Source organism: Drosophila subpulchrella, chromosome 2R (genome assembly GCF_014743375.2).
Source record: "Drosophila subpulchrella strain 33 F10 #4 breed RU33 chromosome 2R, RU_Dsub_v1.1 Primary Assembly, whole genome shotgun sequence".
Taxonomy (NCBI): Eukaryota; Metazoa; Arthropoda; class Insecta; order Diptera; family Drosophilidae; genus Drosophila; species Drosophila subpulchrella.
Genome location: NC_050611.1, coordinates 9,942,283 through 9,961,102, shown reverse-complemented (window position 1 = coordinate 9,961,102; position 18,820 = coordinate 9,942,283). Strand labels below are relative to the sequence as shown.

The following is an 18,820-nucleotide window of genomic DNA, read 5'->3' as shown; positions in this document are numbered from 1 at the left end:
ACACCTCAGTGTCAGGTGTCTCAGGTGTTAAGGGGTCGCCGCTGAAGGGGTCCCAATCTCCAAACCCCTCTCGCTCGACAAGCCACCAATGCCAAAAGCCCAACAGTGATCTCAACAACAGTGACGCCAACTTCCATTATCGCCCCAAGGAACTTTTTGAAGAAAAAGACTCCATCATGACGGATAGTGTTAAATGGGTACGTACTGATCTGAATTCTAAAAGCATACAGCAGGAGCGCGTTGATCTCAAGGCAATAAACAATCCTATATTCCAGAAGGAGAAGCAAACCAATATGTGGAGGATGAGCTGCTTTTGGGAAAGGGCCTGCTGCTCCACCTCACCAATACATGGAACACTGACGAGCTGCGTAAGTTGCAGTCGGTGCTCAAGCAAGATCAAGGGCAGCAGTTCTCCAAACAGGGCCTGTCGGCGGTGGAAAACTAAAATATGCCTAACCAGAACAGAGCCAAGGTCTTGAAGGAACCAGCTTCACCCGAAGCTGTTCGAAAATACATAGATACAGCTCCACTGGCCATGCCGCCAGGTTGATCCACAAGATAGACCTTCGGACCTCCTTTTTCAACAACGAGGCTTCTTACCGCATCGACGAAGATGTTATTGGGTCCCTAAGAGAGAAATCAGGAGATGACTAACTCTACTCCAAATCTTGCCACCACGTCACCTCCCACATCGAGGCGCCTCCTAAGCAAGAAGAAATGGCCGAGATTAAGGCCAATTCGGAAACAATTGAGCCGCCCGGCCATGAGAGGAACTAAATGTCTAATCTGCCCCCGTCAATGCATCTTTATCTGCATGCATCTCAGGATATTACTATAAATTAATTTTATTTAATTTAACAATAAAGAAAATTAATTTTTCAAATACCCACATCGCTTATAGTAACACAAAAGCGAGAGAGAACGCTATAGCCGGTGTTCGACTGTTTCCAAGAGTGAACACCACGCCACCTAGCGTCGATTCCTTTATATGGATAGTTCGATTTCTTCTAGCACTTATAGTCTTCGAGATCACAGCCTTTATACGGGCATACAGACAGACGGACAGATAGGCATGGCTAGATCGACTTGACTATGGATCCTGATCAAGAATATATACTACCTATACATATTTATATTACATACTTTCCGACGAACAAAGTTTTCCCTTTTACTTTATGAGTAAGGGGTATACAAACTTAACATTCATAGCGATCTTAAAGGAATGACTGGTTCTAAAAAAAGTGTAAATAAGAATATAAAATTTGACAATATAAACACTGGACACGATTTCCACGAATTGCTGATTCTGAAAATGTGGAATATAGAAAATTATATGTTGCTATCGCTATGAAGAATGGCCCAAAAATAATTTTGTCACTTTTTTCAATAAGCATGTTTCCGAATTATACCAGTTTGGTCGATAATTCTTCTGGATTAGTCCGAATCTTCTCCATGTCTTTGTCATTGATAACTGATTATTTAATTTGGCTATAATTGTTGTTGATGGTAAACATCAATGAAGAACTGTCTTAATGCAACAGCAACGGACTGGGACTGCAGTTTGTGGATCCTATTCGGGGATACGAGTATCTGGGGCCTCCAGAAAAACTCTCGCTTTCCGGCACTCACCCACACACTCACACACGGCCAGCAGCTCACACAGATACTCGAGGGTGACGGACGGATGAGCACCGAGTCGAGGAGAATCCACTGCGGAGGCGACGGCCAATCAGTCGAGAATCTGTTGGCAAGGCGTGCGGTTCGTTCGGTTTTCCCTGCTCGCGTGCTTAGGAAGCAAAAGAAAAGCACCAAGTCAGCAAAGCAAAAGCAGAGGAGCTGGGCCGCCACTTGGAGCGACAGTTCCAAAAATCTGTCAAACTATACACACGGCAGACACCTCTGTATTATATATACAACACGTTGAATAGATAGTGCCACATTTTATTTATAAACCGCCTATATTTTTGGATCAAACTTGAGGCGGCGAAAGCAAAAGTGTTCTAAGAATTCGGTTTTGTGTCTAGTGTGAAAATGCCTATGGCGAAATTGTGAAGTCCCCGCGTGTCAAAGTCAAAGAATTGAGGAGATATAATAAGATATAAATAAGAACTACATATATCCCGCCATAATGCCGAGCTTCGGCAGTAAATTCCTCGGCTGCCTGCTGCTCAGCTCGGTGATCCTCGTGAGCGGTCAGTTCGAGCACTACCTGGATAGCCTGCGACCCTCGGAACTTTACGAGTTCGAGGAGGGATCCCTGGGCAGCATCCACTATTTGCCCAAGGGCGACAGCAAGACCTTCGAGCTGCAACTGGAGCAGCCCATTCACTTCTACGGCGAGCAGTACGATCAGCTCTATGTGAGTAATATACCCCCCTTAAATACTATACTGGTTCAGGGTTCAGGTTCGGCTACAAAGTATCTCGAAGATTGTGCACTGAATGAATTTTCGCATCGCGGTGATAAGCTCGCGTCGATAAGGCCCAATCAATATGCAAATAGAAAGCGATTTAATAGTTTCTAGACAAGTATGTTTCTAATTCTGTGGCAGACCGCTTTGTTGTGGCCCGCGTGTATTTATAGGCGACATTAATTTTCGGCAAAACAAGACATGACAGGTCGCACATCGATTTCCACACACGCGGGTGTCCCAATCCCGCCAACATGCCATGAATCCGCAGCCACTTGGGGGTGGTCCAAGACCAAAAACCAAATACTAGAAGCCAAAAACCAAAAACCAAAAACCGAACCCATTGATGTCGCTTTGCCGCCTTGGCCAACTGCCAGCATCCCAGCATCCAAATGTCTGAGTGGTTTCGGCACTTGGCAGCCAAAGTTATGAGTTCTCCCAGTGAAGAGTCTTCTGCGAGTGTCGCCTATTTTTGAACGCTTTTTTATCTGCTCTGCATTTTGTTAGTTTTATTAACTGAATTTATGTGTCTGACGTAGAGAAATAGCACGCGGCACAGAATCGAAACGGACCGGAATAGGCACTATGGCCATAGAAATCCATAAATTTCATTGGCATTCCTTGACGGAATGGCCGAACAGATCAGAGGAGCCTGTCGCCTGTTCCAAAGCTCCCGGGTCAAATTGGTGTCGAAAATATAAGACGGACGTATAAATAGAATCGTCACATTTCAATCCACAAAAGCGTGTGAATAACCCCAGTCCAGATTTGAGAGGGTTTCGGTATTGGAGTTTACATAGTATACCTTTTTGATAAGAAAACGCTTAATTACAATCAGGCTCTTCTTTTTTGATTGACAAAAAATGTATTTTCAAGGTATATATAATAAGCAATGCAGTATTGAAAGGCGGTCTATTCGATCAAAAATTATATAAAGCCAATGTGGTGAATATAAAGTTAAGACTTGAAGGCATATGATTGATCTGTTCGAGGATACACGTATTACTTTGAACATCAACAATATTTTTAAAGATCAAAATTAATTTAGATATATAATATAGAATATATTGACATTTTAAACTTAATATTTTTAATGAATAAAAATTGCAATGGTAACCAAAACCGCCATAATATATTGTCATTTTATACATATGTATATATAGTAGTATTTCAGAAGTACACCTTCAATTGTATAAATAAAGGCTTGCCAAAGTTAGCTTCCGTGTTTGTTTTTAGTAAAGAACCTTACCAATATTTACCAATCATTTACCAAAATAAAACAAGTCAAAATCTGGAACACCTCAAGTGTGTAAAATAGGCCAAACAAAACATGAAGTATTTGGTGTTTGCTTTCCCAACCTCAATTCGGCATCCATTGCGGCTTGTATATTATGCTTGTGGAGTTGGAAATGCGTACAAATCACCTGCCAAGGTGCCGGAATTTCCAGACATGGCGCGTTCCCCCGCCGAGATGAATGGAACCCGTGGTGCCAGAGAAAATACATGATTTATGCTCCGTCCTGTCGGCAACCACAAGAAAGGCATTTCTCAAACACCTGTGCTCCAATTCCGAGTTGTTTATTCAGATTGCCTGTTGCATCGCTGGAGATGCTGCTAAATTTAGAAATTTCGATGGGCAGATGTCGGCCGAGGACTCAATTAGGAGACCTGGTAGCGGATCCCATATTACATGCATCTCGAGAACACATCCCTTCGTCATATCATTTGCCGCCCTGTTAATGGTTTGTTGTTGTTTTGTTTCCGCCAGGCGAAGGCCCATTAGGAGTTAAGTGGCCCGTTAGCACTTCTCGGGGCGCACTAATTGCCACGCCATATGGAGCCCAAGTATTTCCACTTCAAACGATCCCAAGTGCAACTTCCTTATTCCCATACACCTAACAAAATATCAGGCTATTATGGGAATAAAATAAATTCGGTTTTGAATCTATTATTGAATTTCTATAGAAATTATATCCTATAGAAATACTATATATTTGGTATCCAAAGTATCTGCTACTTAGGATAAAACTTTAGAGTGCTCTATTTTTGATGATTTTTTTTATACCAAGATTGAATTAATAATAAATCTCTACATAATAAAGCTGCATTTCCTATTTGTTTTGAAAACATTGATAGTTTGGTATCCTCTTTTTCATTTAAATACAATTATAAGCTTGATGGGTTAGGATGAAATGTATCTCTAAGAGGTTCCATAACATATATATGATACTGACAGTTTATTTCCTTATTCCCCAGATCAACACCAATGGCATCCTCACTTTCAACTCAGAGTTCCCTGAGTACTTGAACCAGCCCTTTCCGCTGGACTACGCCTCCATAGCGGCCTTTTACTCGAATGTGGACACCTCGTACAGCGATGAGGGCACCTCGATCTCCCTGTTCGAGACCAAGGACCTGGACATCCTCGACAAAGCCACCACATTGGTGCGCTACGCCTTCAGTAGCCAGTCCGAGTTCGAGGCCCGCCGGGTGATCGTGGCCACGTGGCGCAAGGTGGGTTACTTTGACTCCAAGACGGACCGCCTGAACACCTTCCAGGTGGCCCTGATCGCCGACGAAGAGAAGACCTTTGTGCAGTTCATCTATCCGGATGGCGGTCTTAACTGGCTGCAGGGCGAGACCGCTGGACTGGGTCTGCCCGACATTCGTGCCCAGGCTGGATTTGTGGCTGAGGATGGACGCCACTATTCCCTGAATGGTTCGGGATCGGAGAACGTAAGTGTACAGCACCTATTATAAACGGGACGATTTCTAAATGTAAGGTTAACTTTTGTCGTTGATTTAAATTGCTTTTTCGGAAACTTTCAGTTTCAGAGGCTGTGTCCTGTGTCAGACGAATTTGTCGCTCTTAAAATTAACATAACATTGAGAAAACGAATTTGAGTTTCCAAACAATTTAACTTCACGTTAACTTTTAACAACAAATTTGTGATGGTAAAATTTATTTACTTATTTATTTATTCTCAGGTTAAAAGGCCATTGAAAAATTACCTATAACCTTTTTTTTATTGCTGCTATAGCTACTGTGGCCTTAAGCTACGTTTATTGTATAATAATTTACATTTTTACATTTAGACTATGTCTAGGTTTTAAATGACATGGTGTAATTTTATTGCCTTTATGAACTTCATGGAAGCTAGGATAATTAGGGTGTTAGGAGCAAGGAGTTCAGACGGGTTTGAGGGTAGAAATTTGCTAAATATGTTTATGATTTTTGTTTGAAGTCATATAATCAAAATTGAATTTGTGGTTTTCCCGTTCTTAGGCCCGTTTCTTGAGCGAGAGCACCAACCTGGGTGTTCCGGGAGTCTGGCTGTTCGAAGTGGCCCCCATTGCGCCCGAGCTGAATGTGCGGACTCCCGACAACGCCGAGTCCCGCACGGAGTCGCCCGCCTTGGCCCAGAGCTGCCAGGCCCACGGACACCAGTGCCACGAGCGGGCGGAGTGCCACGACAAGGCCGAGGGATACTGCTGCGTCTGCGGATCCGGATTCTATGGCAATGGCCAGTCCTGTCTGGCCAACGATCAACCCATCCGAGTGACGGGAACTCTGAGCGGAAACCTCAACAACCAGCCCGTCAACGAGGAGGCCAAGCTGCAGTCGTATGTGGTGACCAGCGAGGGTCGCACCTACACCACCATCAATCCCCTGACCACCGAGCAGGGGGCCCAGCTCCGCCTGGTCCTGCCCCTGCTGACCACCGTGCCCTGGTTGTTCGCCAAGTCGGTGGGCGGGGTGGCCAATGGCTACCAACTGACCGGAGGTGTCTACACACACGTTTCCCGTTTGCAATTCGATTCTGGGGAGAGCCTGCATGTCAACCAGACGTTCGAGGGCCTCAACTACTGGGACCAGCTGTCCGTGAAGATCGACATCTATGGAGAGGTGCCTGCAGTGGCGGCGGAAGAGGAGCTAGTTCTTTCTGACTACGTGGAGGAGTACACATTCGAGAAGCCTGGGGAACTCAAGTCTGTGCAGGTGCTCAGTCTGAACGTTACGAGGGAACAGCGTGTGCTGGGAATTCAGGTGAGAGCAAGTCCTTGAATCTTTACTAACAAAAACAAAGAACAATTATTGAGCAGTGTATAGAATGAGTTGAGTGGGTGATAAAACACTTATTTCATTTTAGACTGACTTTATTTATTTTAAAAAATTAGCAATCTAGATATTAATGTTTTGATTAAATAAATAAATTGGTTAATAAGGCTTTTAAAAAAAAATTAGCAACTTGAAAATCACCTGCACAAATTTTGACTAACTTAACTTAACTTAAAGGTTTATGACGACGCAGAAAAAACTACATGAACAACATTATTTGAATTTTTATATGAAATGTTGGTTTAGGTCGCCATAATTTTTTAAGCTAGTCAAAACTCAAATAAGTGTCTTTAAGTCCTTAAGGAAATGTTATAGGGCCTTGAAAATGAAGAATAATATATTTTTAAAAAGTTTAAAATTGAATTAAATAAATAATATAATTTTTTAGATTTTAAATGAGTCTCAGCCTTTTAAACAGTTCCCAAATGTTAATGTCCACTAACCGCAGGTGGAGCAAAGGATTCTGTACAGCAGCTGTCTGCGGGATGACGAGGCGGACCCCAGTGCCACCAAGGTGCTGCAGAAGGTCTCCAAGGTGGACCTGGACTATGTTGAACGAGATGAGGCTCTGCGCATTGGCGCCATGAGCAAGGTGGGCGTGACCCCCGAGTCGAATGCCTGCAACGATGGCACCGCCGACTGCGTGGACAACTCCGTGTGCGTTCCAGTTGAGGACACCTTCCGGTGCGACTGCTACCACGGATTTGCCGCCCAGGTGGACGAGAACGGCCTGGAGGTCTGTCTGGACATCGACGAGTGCGCATCGGGCCACCATGTCTGCGACGAGAACGCCATCTGCGCCAACACGGAGGGCGGATTCAACTGCTATTGCACCGAGGGCTTCGAGGGCAACGGCTACCGGTGTCTGTCCAACAGCACTGCTGACAACATCGAGTATCCGCCCGCCGGTGAGGTCCAAGGTGAACCCACCTCCGATGCAAACCCCAATCCCAGCCAGTATCCCGAGGAGACGGAGGGACGGGATCAGGAGCGAGAGCAGCGGGCCAAGGAACAGGCAGAGGAAGAAGAACGGGAACGCCAACGGCAGTGGGAGCAGGAGCAGGAGCGGGAACGAGAGCGGGATCGGGAGCAGTATCCCCAGCCGGAACCCAATCCACACCCTGAGGACCAGGTGCCCCAACACCAGGACGAGTGCTACGTAGGTTTACCAATAAAACTAAGCATTTTTCAGAAGTATATTTCAAAATCCAGCAAATATGCATAGAATAGGCGAACTTTTTCGAACACATACACTGAATATATTCTTAATTAGCATTGCGTGGACCTTTCGTCTAAAATTAAAAATACTAAATTTTTGTGTATTTCGGTAATAAACCAAGATCGTTTCAATCTTAAATTCTCTAAATCGGTTCGAGAAATCGAGACTATTTTCATCTCTTTTTGAAGATCGCGTTATTTCGAAAAACAAACTCAAGAGATTTATTTGTCTTGATTTCAAGAACGTTTCTTTCCGAATATGCAAGAAAAGGAATTCTCGAAGTTAGATCTCCAAATCGGTTCGAAAAATAGAGACTATTTCATCTCTTTATCAAGATCGCGTTATATCAAAAAGCAAACTGAGGAGATTACAATGTCTTGATTTCAAGAACGTTTCTTCTCGAATTTGTAAGAAAAGGAATTCTCTTACCTTTTATAAGATTTCTATTTGCTGTGTGTAAAGCCAGTTCAGATAAATCTTGCCTTTGGTGAAATGTTCGCTTAGAAGTAGATTACATATTTGGTTACAGAGCATTAGTAGCGTTTCTTTTGTAGTGGGTTTTCAATTCATTACTAAAGCTAACCCTATTTCCCTAAACAGCGCTGTTCAAAGGACGCCGACTGCTACGTAGGACGCTGCACATGCCACGAAGGATTCCAAGGCGATGGCTTCACCTGCTCTAACATTTGTGGACACGAAGAGGTTTGGGAAAATGGTCGCTGCGAACCTCTGCTGCTCGAGAGGCACGATGTGTATCCCACTTGCGATGCTTTTGGCGCTTGCCAATGCCCCTATGGATACGAACTAACCGAGGATGGCGATCACTGCACCTACTCCGAAGAAAATGATCCGGAAAGGAACTCCGATCTGAGTAAGATTCTCCATACGAATAGCAAATACTGTTTGCTTATTAGCCAATTTTTGTATAACTTGCAGTTCCCTGCGATGTGGATAGAAATTGTCATGTCAACGCCACCTGTAATTGGTTTGGCCAAGAGCTCCGGCACATTTGCACCTGCCAGCCGGGATTCCGAGGCGATGGATACAACTGCGAGTCGATCAGCGACGACTCCTGTGAAAATGTTAGTTGCCTGAATAGCCTGTGTGTGGGAGACCTTCTTGAAACCATAAATGAATCCCTTTCAGAGACCCGAGATGTGCGACATCCATGCCGACTGCGTTGTCAACGAGGAACTGGGCAAGCCCGAGTGCCAGTGCCAGCCGGGCTACGAAGGCGATGGCTTCCGCTGCCAGTTGGCCCCCGAGTGCCAGTTCGCCGAGCACTGTGGCGATTACGCCCTCTGCGATAATGGGGTTTGTCGCTGCCAGAAGGACTACGAGCGGGACGTCAACGACCGCTGTGTGCCGGCTGGAAAATGCGGCATCGTCTTCTGCGGTGCGAACTCCATCTGCAAGTGGGACTCGGCGCAGGCCGTTCAGTACTGCGACTGCTTGGAGGGATACCAGGGCGACCCCCTCACAGGATGCACCAGCAAGCCCCTGTCCTGCCACGTCGTGAACAACTGCGGCATCCACGCCACCTGCGAGCCCACAGAGTAAGTTTGTCTTTAGAATTTGACTAGTTTAAGTTTTAGTTACTAAGCTTTTCAAGAACAGCATTCGTAATTTGAAATAAATCACACTGCATTTCCTTTTCTATATTGATCGAACCTTTGTCCCAGAATAATTATCCCTGATCCATCAAATATTGTTTCCTAAATTATTGGATTACTACTTTTCATAGGATATACCCCATGACCATGTGTACCAATATTTATCATAATGGAATATCCAAAGATCAAAAGTGCGCTTTCTTTATTGTTTATAAATAAGGTCCTAAAGATCTATAACGATGCTGGTTCTACTGTTTTCGTTCGCGGAACTCCATGCATTTGCAAGTATATCTACTGTGCGTTCTTTTGTTTAACTTATAGGTAGGTCGATGCTATAGAAAGTTTAATGCAATAAATATAAGATGGTCTTTACATAATTGATTCAGAAATCATTTAACTCTGATCCACCCAATAAAATAATCAGAATTGAATGTAATATTTCTGCTGTTATATTTTCAGGGATCCTGAGAACTTCGAGTGCCAATGCATTGCTGGATACCATGGCGATGGATACGTGTGCATTGAGGAGCAGAACTGCCTGAACAACCCGACTTTGTGCGACATGAATGCCCAGTGCCGTTCGACCAATTCGGGACTCGTCTGCGTTTGCAATCAGGGTGAGTTATAGCCAGGCCTCACTGTGGGCGGGTTGTGCGCTCCTCAAGGCCGCCCCTTTTCTGCTCACACGGGGCACACGAGTTGAAGAAGCAGAATCCAAAAATAGACAGAGCCAGCACCACATTGAAATAGCCGTTATTGCGATCCCAGGTCAGCGGATGCATAAAGAATTCGCGCATGGACTGAAAGTGCGTAGGACGCTTACCCGCCTCGTCGGGAATCCTTGGACTGAAGTTTTGTTGGTTAAAGGAGCGGCATTTCACCTTAAGTCCCCCGTCACAGACACACATCTTACACATCTTCGTTAGCAGACGCATCCCTTGTTGGAATATAGGGTTATATTGACTGGGTATGGGTAAGCCATGGAGATGAACTTACTGACTGGTTTAGCAGGAAACGGAAAATTTTGAAGAGAAATAGTGAGTAGACAAGAAGATAGGCCTAGGAAAGACTGAAAAAGATGGGAATACTAAGATTGCTATAAAAAAACCTTTGATATATCTTTATAACCAAATACATTTAAAATTGTTTCTCAATTTCAGGCTTCTATGGCAATGGATCCTTGTGCCAGGAGCGTCAGCAGCAGGACTCGGACTTCCTGATCGTCAGCCAGGGCGTGATGATCGCTCGAGTTCCCCTTAATGGACGTAATGTGCGTCCCATTTCGGTGGCCCAAATGGCCATTGGTCTGGACAAGGATTGTGTAGAGGGTCGAGTCTACTGGGGCGATATTTCGACCAAGAAGATCGTAAGCACGAAATACGATGGCACAGATCTTCGCACCTTTATCGAAACGGGTAGGAGAGGAAGATTATATCATAAGGAAATAGGCATCCTAACCCTTTCTTATCCTTAGACATTGAATCTCCCGAGGGTATTGCCATCGATGTGATCTCGCGTCGTCTTTACTGGGCGGATTCCTCGAAGGACACCATTGAGGTGGCCAGCCTGGAGGATCCTTCGTTGCGGGCTGTTATCATCAATAAGCAGCTGGTGAACCCACGTGGCATTGCCGTGGATGCCAACAGGGCGTAAGTTTCGTACTTCCGGTCTTAAATGTCCTTTTAATGTTGTGTTATCCTTGCTAGGAAACTTTACTGGTCGGATTGGGACCGCGAATCGCCAAAGATCGAGATGTCCAACTTGGATGGCACTGGTCGCGAGCTTCTCCTGGGCAAAGATGCCGTAACCCTGCCCAACTCCCTGGTGGTGCTCGATGACTCCGGTGAGGTGTGCTACGCGGATGCGGGTACCAAGAAGGTGGAGTGCATCGAGCCCCAGACCCGCCAGATCCGCACCATCTCCAACGAGCTGTCCTATCCCTTCGGCATCACCTACACAAACGATCGGTTCTACTGGACGGACTGGACCACGTGAGTTTGGAACACGGTCTACGCCAGAAAGGCTTTACTAATGGATATATTATCTTGCTTAGCAAAAAAGTGGAGATCGTGGACAGCCTGGGATCGCGGCAGAAGCCCATCCAGCCGCCCTTCTTCGGCAGCCACAAGATGTACGGCATGACGGTTGTGGAGCAGCACTGTCCGCAGTACCACAGTGCCTGCCAGATCAACAACGGCGGATGCACGGACTCCCGGCTCTGCCTGGTGAACCGACAGGCTCCGTCCGGCAAGAGCTGCAAGTGCACCAGTGCCTCCACCGGATGCACCATCCCAGCGCCCGGTTACTAAGTCTACGCTTAATGCAAACTGAAATTATTTTTCGATACGTATACACATCACACCACAACATACAATGCAAGTTAACCAAAGCGCGGAACGGTATCGAATTAAACTAAACTTAATTTAATTAACTAACTAGGAGTGCCTGTGTGCCATTTCAAAGAAGAATAAATAATAACGAAGGATAATTAATAAAGAGAAACAAGCCTTAGACAGATTTTAATTGATGGGAGCTGGAACTTTCTAGACAATACATCTTAAATCGTAACTGCTTTAATAGCTTTATTTATTGAGTAACTATACCCCTTAATCGTAGAGTAAGACGGTAAACCGTATTCGTCGGAAAGTAAGTAACAGGTAGAAGAAAGCGTTTCCTTCCTAATAAAGTATATATATTCATGATTACTAGTCCAGTCTATCAGCCATTCCCATCCATCCGTATAAGCGCCAACATCTCGGGAACTATAAAAACTAGAAGAAATCGGACCATCCATTTAAATTAGACATGCCCGATATATAAGAAAAACAAGAAAGAACGCTATAGTCGAGTGCCTCGACTATCAGATACCCGTTACTCAGCTAAAGGGACCAAAGGGAAATGGAAATAAGCAAGCAGCAAAGCAAGACTGAAATGCGCCACCTACCGGCGGTAGACAGATTTAAGCGTTATGGGCGTTAGGGTGGGCGTGGAAAATTTTTTTTTTGGTCAATCGATAGGTATTGACGAGACCGATACAGTTCAGTTAAAATTTTATATCTAGCATGAAAATTGTGGGCGCCACAGGCTTGGCCGGTTTGTGGGCGTTAGAGTGGGCGTGGCATACTCGCGTATCAAAATTGCGCTGCGTACAAAGGTTCGGAATCTAAATCTGAAATCCTGATTCTATATCTTTGATAGTTTCCGAGATATCCACGTTCATATTTACGATTTTTTGAAGTTTGGGGGCGGTTTGTGGGCGATAAAGTGGGCGTGGCAAACTTTTTTTTAAGTCAATCGATAGGTATTGATGAGAACAATACATTTCAGTTAAAATTTTTATTCTAGCATCAAAACTGTAGGAGCAACAGTTTTGGGCGGTTTGTGGGCGTAAAAGTGGGCGTGGCACTCTACTGAAACAAACTTGCGCTGCGTAAGAAGCTCAGGAATCTGCACGCCAAATCTCAATAGCCTAGCTCTCATAGTTTCCAAGATCTCAGCGTTCATCCGGACAGACGGACAGACGGACATGGCTAGATCGACTCGGCTAGTGATCCTGATCAAGAATATATATACTTTATGGGGTCGGAAACGCTTCCTTCTGCCTGTTACATACTTTCCGACGAATCTAGTATACCCTTTTACTCTACGAGTAACGGGTATAATTATAAGTTTATCAACTATGCAAACTATCAACTAGTTCCGAGTAATCATTAGGTTTGATTTATTAATTAGGATGAGAGGTGATTTATTACAAATGCAAAGATTTATTTCAATTTTGAGTTGGCCCCCAATGTCCTGTATTTGTTGAGTAGAGTAGGGCATTTGCGAAGAGCATAACCAGAACGACATCCGTGAGCTAAGCAGAGCCTTGGGCTTGAAGGAACCAGCTCTAAGTAGAGCTGGATGTAGAGCCCTTTGAGACCGCCATGCGTTTCTTCCATTTCAATCCATAACGAAGATTACGCAGTCGATTGGGTTCCTCCTCTTTCTGGAACATAGGATTATTTATGTTGTATGCTTAGAGAATTGTGATCAGGACGTACCCATTTAACCCTACCCGGAGCCTTTTTTTCAAAAAGTTCCTTGGGCCGATAATGGAAGTTGGCGTCCCTATTGTTGAAATCCATGGCGTGCGTTTGGCTTTGGCGACTTGGCGATCGAGAGGGCTGTGGAGATGGCGACCCCTTCAGCTGCGACCCCTTCACACCCCAGACACCTAACACGGAGGAGTCTCAGGTGTGAGGGGGTCACAGTCGAGGAGGGCGCAATCTCCACCGCCGTCTCCTTCACCAAGCAGCCAAAGCCAGAGGCTAACTGAGTTTTCTGTTCTGCCGCCTCGCTACTCCTTGCCGCTGCTGAAAAGCACGTCACTTCTTTATTTAAGACTCCGAAAAGATTTAGTTTTTGCAATTTTTAAGCGCTTACGTTCAGTGAAACCAGTTTTCCAGCTATGAAAAAATGAAATTGGCATTCAATGCCTCGTCACGTTTTTTGACAGGCATTTAGTGTGGACGCATTCGGATTGCCAGGACCAGGGATGCCAGATTATTTGCAAGTCGATAAACATTTAACTTAGCCGGCACACTTACCACATTTGTCCGGCTGTCCGTCCGTCCGTATGAACGCTGAGATCTCGAACACTATAAAAGCTAGAAAACTGCGACCATTTTTGGAAATACAAGAATAAATGGAACCAAGAAAACGTATTTCAGTATTTAAAAAACCATAAAGGCAGATTTCTCAATCTCATGTAATGGTTCAAGGTACGACATAAAGTATATGAAAACCAGTTTGTGGGAAGACCCATTTGTTTTCTTATTGTAATGTTACTTTTACGATCGTCAAAGTAACATTAATTTCTGTCTGTTAAACTTAAAAAACAAAAGTACGCCAACTTGTATTTGTCAAGATTTTGAGAATTTCATTTCTTCTCATTCAGCAATATATTGCCATGATTATTACCTACTTAATCATTATATATAATCAAAAATGCGATTAATTTATTTCCAACTATAGTTTGAGTTTATTGTGAGTTCTGTTCGGCATGCCTTAAAGAGCATGGCGCCGATAAATATTACAGCAAGTTTATACCCTAGTCCGCACTAAACGTATCTCTAATGCTGCAGCCAATGCCTTATGCGGTTTAGTTAACTACTTTTGTACATTGAGACATCGATTCGATCTATGTGGCTTATGTGGTTGCAGATATACGGATACAGAAGTATACAGATCTATATAAATAGGTTTCTGGGGTGCTGGGCATAAGCTTAACTAGGTATTCTCTCGAGACTCTGGAATGCATTGCATCGTAGTCGTTGAATAAAATTTCCTTATAAAACTGCCATAGGTGCTTTAACTAACATTATTAAGTGAGTGTGGATGTTTGTGTGGTATGTGGTTGTGTAGGTACATTGTTTGCTTTAGCTACTACCTAAAGAGCCTAGAGCTGGGATCGAATTCAGTTAGAGGGACGTGGGTTGCGTTGCCTGACACTATGCTAGAGGGTTGTCTTTGCTGCGAACGCTGGTTCATATAGCTCGTAGAATTTGGTACAGTTGCCGATACACCATCCGCGGCCCAAACTAGCCTTAAGTAGTTAACTCTAAACTCTAGCTCTATTTCTAGATTCTGTTGTTTTTCGAATTAAGTTTTTCATTAAGTTCTAGTAGTTTGTTTTTCGTTTTGTTTTTCTTGAATGCATTTTTGGTTCTTACATATACATAGTTTATATACAAATTCTTTGATTTATTTTAATATATGTATACATATTTCTGTTGGTTTTTTGTAAAGCATTAGAGTATACCAAAGCCCGTTCCAATTTATGTTATGAAAACCTTTTCACTTTCTTGGTTTATTTTTCTCCATCTTCCTTTCCTATAATTGTGTGTATAGTACAAGACATCGATAGCACCTTCATATATGTATCTATATGGGGTTTACGTGGGTCAGAGGAAGTTTCTCCCGAATGAAGGATAAGCTAAACCGAGCTGAAGCCCAACAAAATGGTCATACCTAAGGTATATACATGGATTTTAGCGCCTAAGCCCGATCTATTTGATAGTTTGCTACGTCTGGCTCCTCGGATATGCTTAGAACTAGGCATCAGATATATACAGTTATACAGTTTGCTAAATCATCGTCCCACCTATCCAATAGTTTAACTACATTTGTTGTTCCCAAAACACAATTTGAGGCAGCTTCCTTTGTGCCAAGCCGACATATTCATAGCTTACAACTAATTGCAAAACATGCAATATACAATATCTATTGGTTACTTCCTAGGGATGAACTGATCTATTGAACGTACGAAACTAACTTAAGGGAACTCGAAATGGATTCACCGGGATCGCACACACCACAGACAGCCTTTGTTTTTTTTTGGGGTGGGTGGGTTTATTTGGTTGGGTTCCTAATACTTTCGCTCTGCCTAGAACTTATCTCTACGGGTGTGTCTGTGTGTGCTGGCCGTGTTCTATATCCATTTGTTTTTCGACATGGAGGAGCGGAGTCGGCGCCCCCACATCAGGTTGTATCATACGATCGTTCCCTGCAGATGCTGTGGCGATGACACCTGCGACGACTGCTGTCCCAGCGAATCCTGTGGCTGCAGCGAACCACCGGCGCCCGAGGAGGTACTGGGTCCGGGTCCCAGGTCAGCGGTATTGATGGCCAGCGAGGAGCCACCGCCCATGCCATGCATGCCGCCGGTGGAGGAACCTGCTCCGGATGGGTTGATGCCACCTCCACCGCCACTGCCCAGCACACAGGGCACACCCAACATGGGTGTGGGCTCCTCGGGTGGTGTTACCTGCAGGGAGATTTGATTCTGATCGAAGGGTTAGTTTTCTGGATGGGAACGAGAAGGATCATCATTCGGCACCCACCTCCATGCCGATGCTGCCGTTGAGGGATATCTTGATGGGGTTGCTGTGGTTCGTTGCCTGCATGAGGGTGGTGAAGTGACTTATGCCGATCTCCTCCAGCGACGACTTTCTCCGGCCGTGGCTGACGCCCACGCTGGGAAGGCCCTGTCGCAGGGACGAGGATCGACGGAGCAGTATATCGTTGTCGATCTGCAAGAGGAGCAAGCATGGGGAACATCCACCAAGTGTGGGGTTAGTAGGCCCAAAAACCGAGACACTATGATACCAACAAAACTCAATTACGTTTACACATACAAATTGGCTATAGTTGTTAGTTACAATTACTATAAAAGTTACTCAAATAACTAAATTAACACATTAAGAAGAAACACATGAACTTCAACTCGAAATGCGGCTTTTTGATATCTGATTCGGACTACTATATCATGAGTTCCTTGCTTTAGTGATTATCCTCGGGGTGCGAGTTATGACTGTGATTTATTGTTGTTGCTGATTGTTGCAGTTGTTCTTGCGGTTGCTGCTGTTGATTGATGCAATTGCAGTGGCTGCCGTGCTGTTTGGTGGAGTGTTCTGCGGCCTGAATCTTGAGACGTGTACCCATAATTTTGATGCTCAGTGTGTGAGAGTGCAAGTGCTTGGTCCCACAACGGGGGGAAAAGCAACGGGGTGAACACATTCGATTGTTGTAGCCAATTTGTTAAGAAATCAACAGTAAAATCAAGCTTATACTAAAGTGTGAAGGAGGTTATTGGTGTTTGTTGAAGCTATTTAAGGATCTAACTTAAGAGATCCGAAGATAGAGTTTATACTGCGATCAGAAAATATAAAAATTAAGTAATATTTAAGTCAAAACCGCAGTATAAAACTCCTTCAAAGTGATTTCGATAGGTGTTCTTGGTGTAACTCAACAAAAGCTGAACAAACCAACGTGAAAACTTGAAAACGTGAATCGAATCAAATCAAACAAACATAGAGAGAACATAGAAATCGGTGGTGTGTGTCTGGGGCGTGTGGGTGTAATAGGATAAATAGCCAACCCGCAATGAGTTACTCCGTCCTCGCTGATTGCCAACCACCGTCGGACTGTCGGGTAGAGAAAGAGAATTCGATTTAATTTGCTGCATCGGGGGGCTACAGCGCTGCGAGGATGATCCATACCCGGCCAAGGTCTGAACGCTCTGCATTTGCATGGGGTTCAGGCCGGCGATGCCCGATCCTCGACGCGATCCAGCCCCGACGGCGGTGTTGGCCATGTTCATGTTCATCTGCGGCATCTGGGGGCCGCAGGTGGCGCCCAGGTTGATGTTCGAGCAGAACGAGATGTTCGACTTGCGGCGCGAGTTGTGTCGCTCGAAGGTCTTTTGGGCCGAGAACGGCGACGGCCTTACCAAGTATCTAGGGAAAAAAGGTAAAAGCATGGAAAATATTGAAAAAGAAGTAGAGTGGCCCGGTTGACCTGTCCCCGAGTAGGGACCCTAACTAAGTTTAAAGAATGTACACTCAGGGAAAAACACTGTGCTAAAATGAAGTACGAACAGTCTGGATTTAAGAACAATTTTAAGCTTTCCATTTTAAGACCGTTAGTACTGAAAGCACTCATACATTGAGCACATTTTGGATTTAAAAATCTGTCAACTCTAAAAATTCCCAACTGTTTGTTCTGAAAGTGCTTGTTATATAAGACCCATAAAATACACTGTGGTATGGCCCATGAGCTGCAAGTCGTAACAAAACTTATAATATTAATGTAATTATAATATTATAATTATTATAGTATATCTAATATCTCGTTTATTTAATTTTAAGTCTCAAATACTTATTTATCATGCTAGCATATAATTAAAGCCCAATTTAAATTTACAATATACTACATTGACTTAAGAATTATTCGTCCTTAAGTCATGCCTGTAACTTTCTTACTGTATTAACAATTCGTAATTGTTTTTATTGAAAATACGACTAGATTTAAGAATTATTTATACTTGATTGTAGACCGAAAAGTTCTAAAATTGTACTTAAATCGAGTATTTTCTGTTCTCGAGGTTGGGATTTTCCATGCTTGGCGAAGTTTTGACCCTGAAAATACTTGATTTAAGCACGAAATAATTCAGTTTTTCTCTGAGTGTACTCTTGCTGATTTGAAATTATAGAATGTTTTTGTTAAACTTTAAGTAGCTCACATGAGATCGCCCTCCTCCAGTTTGAGATCACAGCTCGGGTTGATTATCACATAGGACAGGTGGTTGCGCTTCTCGCTGACATCATCATAGTCGATTGTGGGCAGATTCAGGGACTCCATCCGACTTCTAACCAGATTGGCAATCTCGGCTCGCTCGATCTGCTGAGCATGGTTGTCCCTCGCCTCGTCAGCCAGGTTGATGGAATACTAAAAGAGTTGGGTTCTTTCTTTACACAATATCTTGGGGTGTATCGTACACAGTAATTTACGAGCCTGTTAAGGTTACTTGTTTTGCATGAAGTTTTAATTAATAAAATAGTAAGCAAGTAAGACCCCAACAGGCCCGCTATATACATCTATATGCTAGCTGATCCTGATTGAGTGTTATTGTTGTG

The 18,820-nt window shown here is 44.0% G+C and overlaps 3 protein-coding genes across 21 annotated transcripts in view; 1 reads left to right on the top strand and 2 right to left on the bottom strand.

Annotated features, from left to right (window-relative positions):
* Positions 1 to 1,733: 1,733 nt before the first annotated feature.
* LOC119550381 (nidogen) lies at positions 1,734 to 11,873 on the top strand. The gene is made up of 12 exons (XM_037859031.1): positions 1,734 to 2,359; positions 4,667 to 5,146; positions 5,697 to 6,458; positions 6,979 to 7,689; positions 8,350 to 8,620; positions 8,686 to 8,831; positions 8,896 to 9,305; positions 9,822 to 9,979; positions 10,523 to 10,777; positions 10,837 to 11,011; positions 11,069 to 11,353; positions 11,416 to 11,873. The coding sequence occupies exons 1-12, from the start codon at positions 2,129 to 2,131 to the stop codon at positions 11,669 to 11,671; spliced, it is 4,140 nt and encodes a 1,379-aa protein (XP_037714959.1). The 5' UTR covers positions 1,734 to 2,128; the 3' UTR covers positions 11,672 to 11,873.
* LOC119550382 lies at positions 9,789 to 10,499 on the bottom strand. Its single transcript, XM_037859032.1, has 2 exons — positions 10,359 to 10,499; positions 9,789 to 10,299 (listed from the first exon to the last, which is right to left on the bottom strand). Exon 2 carries the CDS (start codon positions 10,295 to 10,297, stop codon positions 9,998 to 10,000), a length of 300 nt encoding a protein of 99 aa, XP_037714960.1. The 5' UTR covers positions 10,298 to 10,299; positions 10,359 to 10,499; the 3' UTR covers positions 9,789 to 9,997.
* Positions 11,874 to 14,361: 2,488 nt separating the features above from the next.
* LOC119549658 (potassium channel subfamily T member 2) overlaps positions 14,362 to 18,820 on the bottom strand; it is a 114,794-nt gene continuing 110,335 nt past the window's right edge. For 16 of the 19 annotated variants that reach the window (XM_037857858.1, XM_037857845.1, XM_037857855.1 and 13 more), the window contains 4 exons: positions 18,427 to 18,632; positions 17,284 to 17,641; positions 16,247 to 16,435; positions 14,362 to 16,188 (listed from right to left, as the gene is read on the bottom strand). In XM_037857858.1, coding sequence (XP_037713786.1) covers positions 15,895 to 16,188; positions 16,247 to 16,435; positions 17,284 to 17,641; positions 18,427 to 18,632 — 1,047 coding nt within the window. In that variant the 3' untranslated portion in view covers positions 14,362 to 15,894. The remainder of the gene's footprint in view (positions 16,189 to 16,246; positions 16,436 to 17,283; positions 17,642 to 18,426; positions 18,633 to 18,820) is intronic. The other 3 variants (XM_037857861.1, XM_037857860.1, XM_037857847.1) reach the window with 1 other exon arrangement.

Bases quoted from the DNA above. Each gene is read 5' to 3' on its own strand.
- LOC119550381 (XM_037859031.1), top strand. From the start codon at position 2,129: ATGCCGAGCTTCGGCAGTAAATTCCTCGGCTGCCTGCTGCTCAGCTCG. The intron at 10,778-10,836 runs GTAGGAGAGGAA...TCTTATCCTTAG, and splicing joins TCGCACCTTTATCGAAACGG to ACATTGAATCTCCCGAGGGT. The intron at 11,354-11,415 runs GTGAGTTTGGAA...TATCTTGCTTAG, and splicing joins TACTGGACGGACTGGACCAC to CAAAAAAGTGGAGATCGTGG.
- LOC119550382 (XM_037859032.1), bottom strand. From the start codon at position 10,297: ATGCGTCTGCTAACGAAGATGTGTAAGATGTGTGTCTGTGACGGGGGA.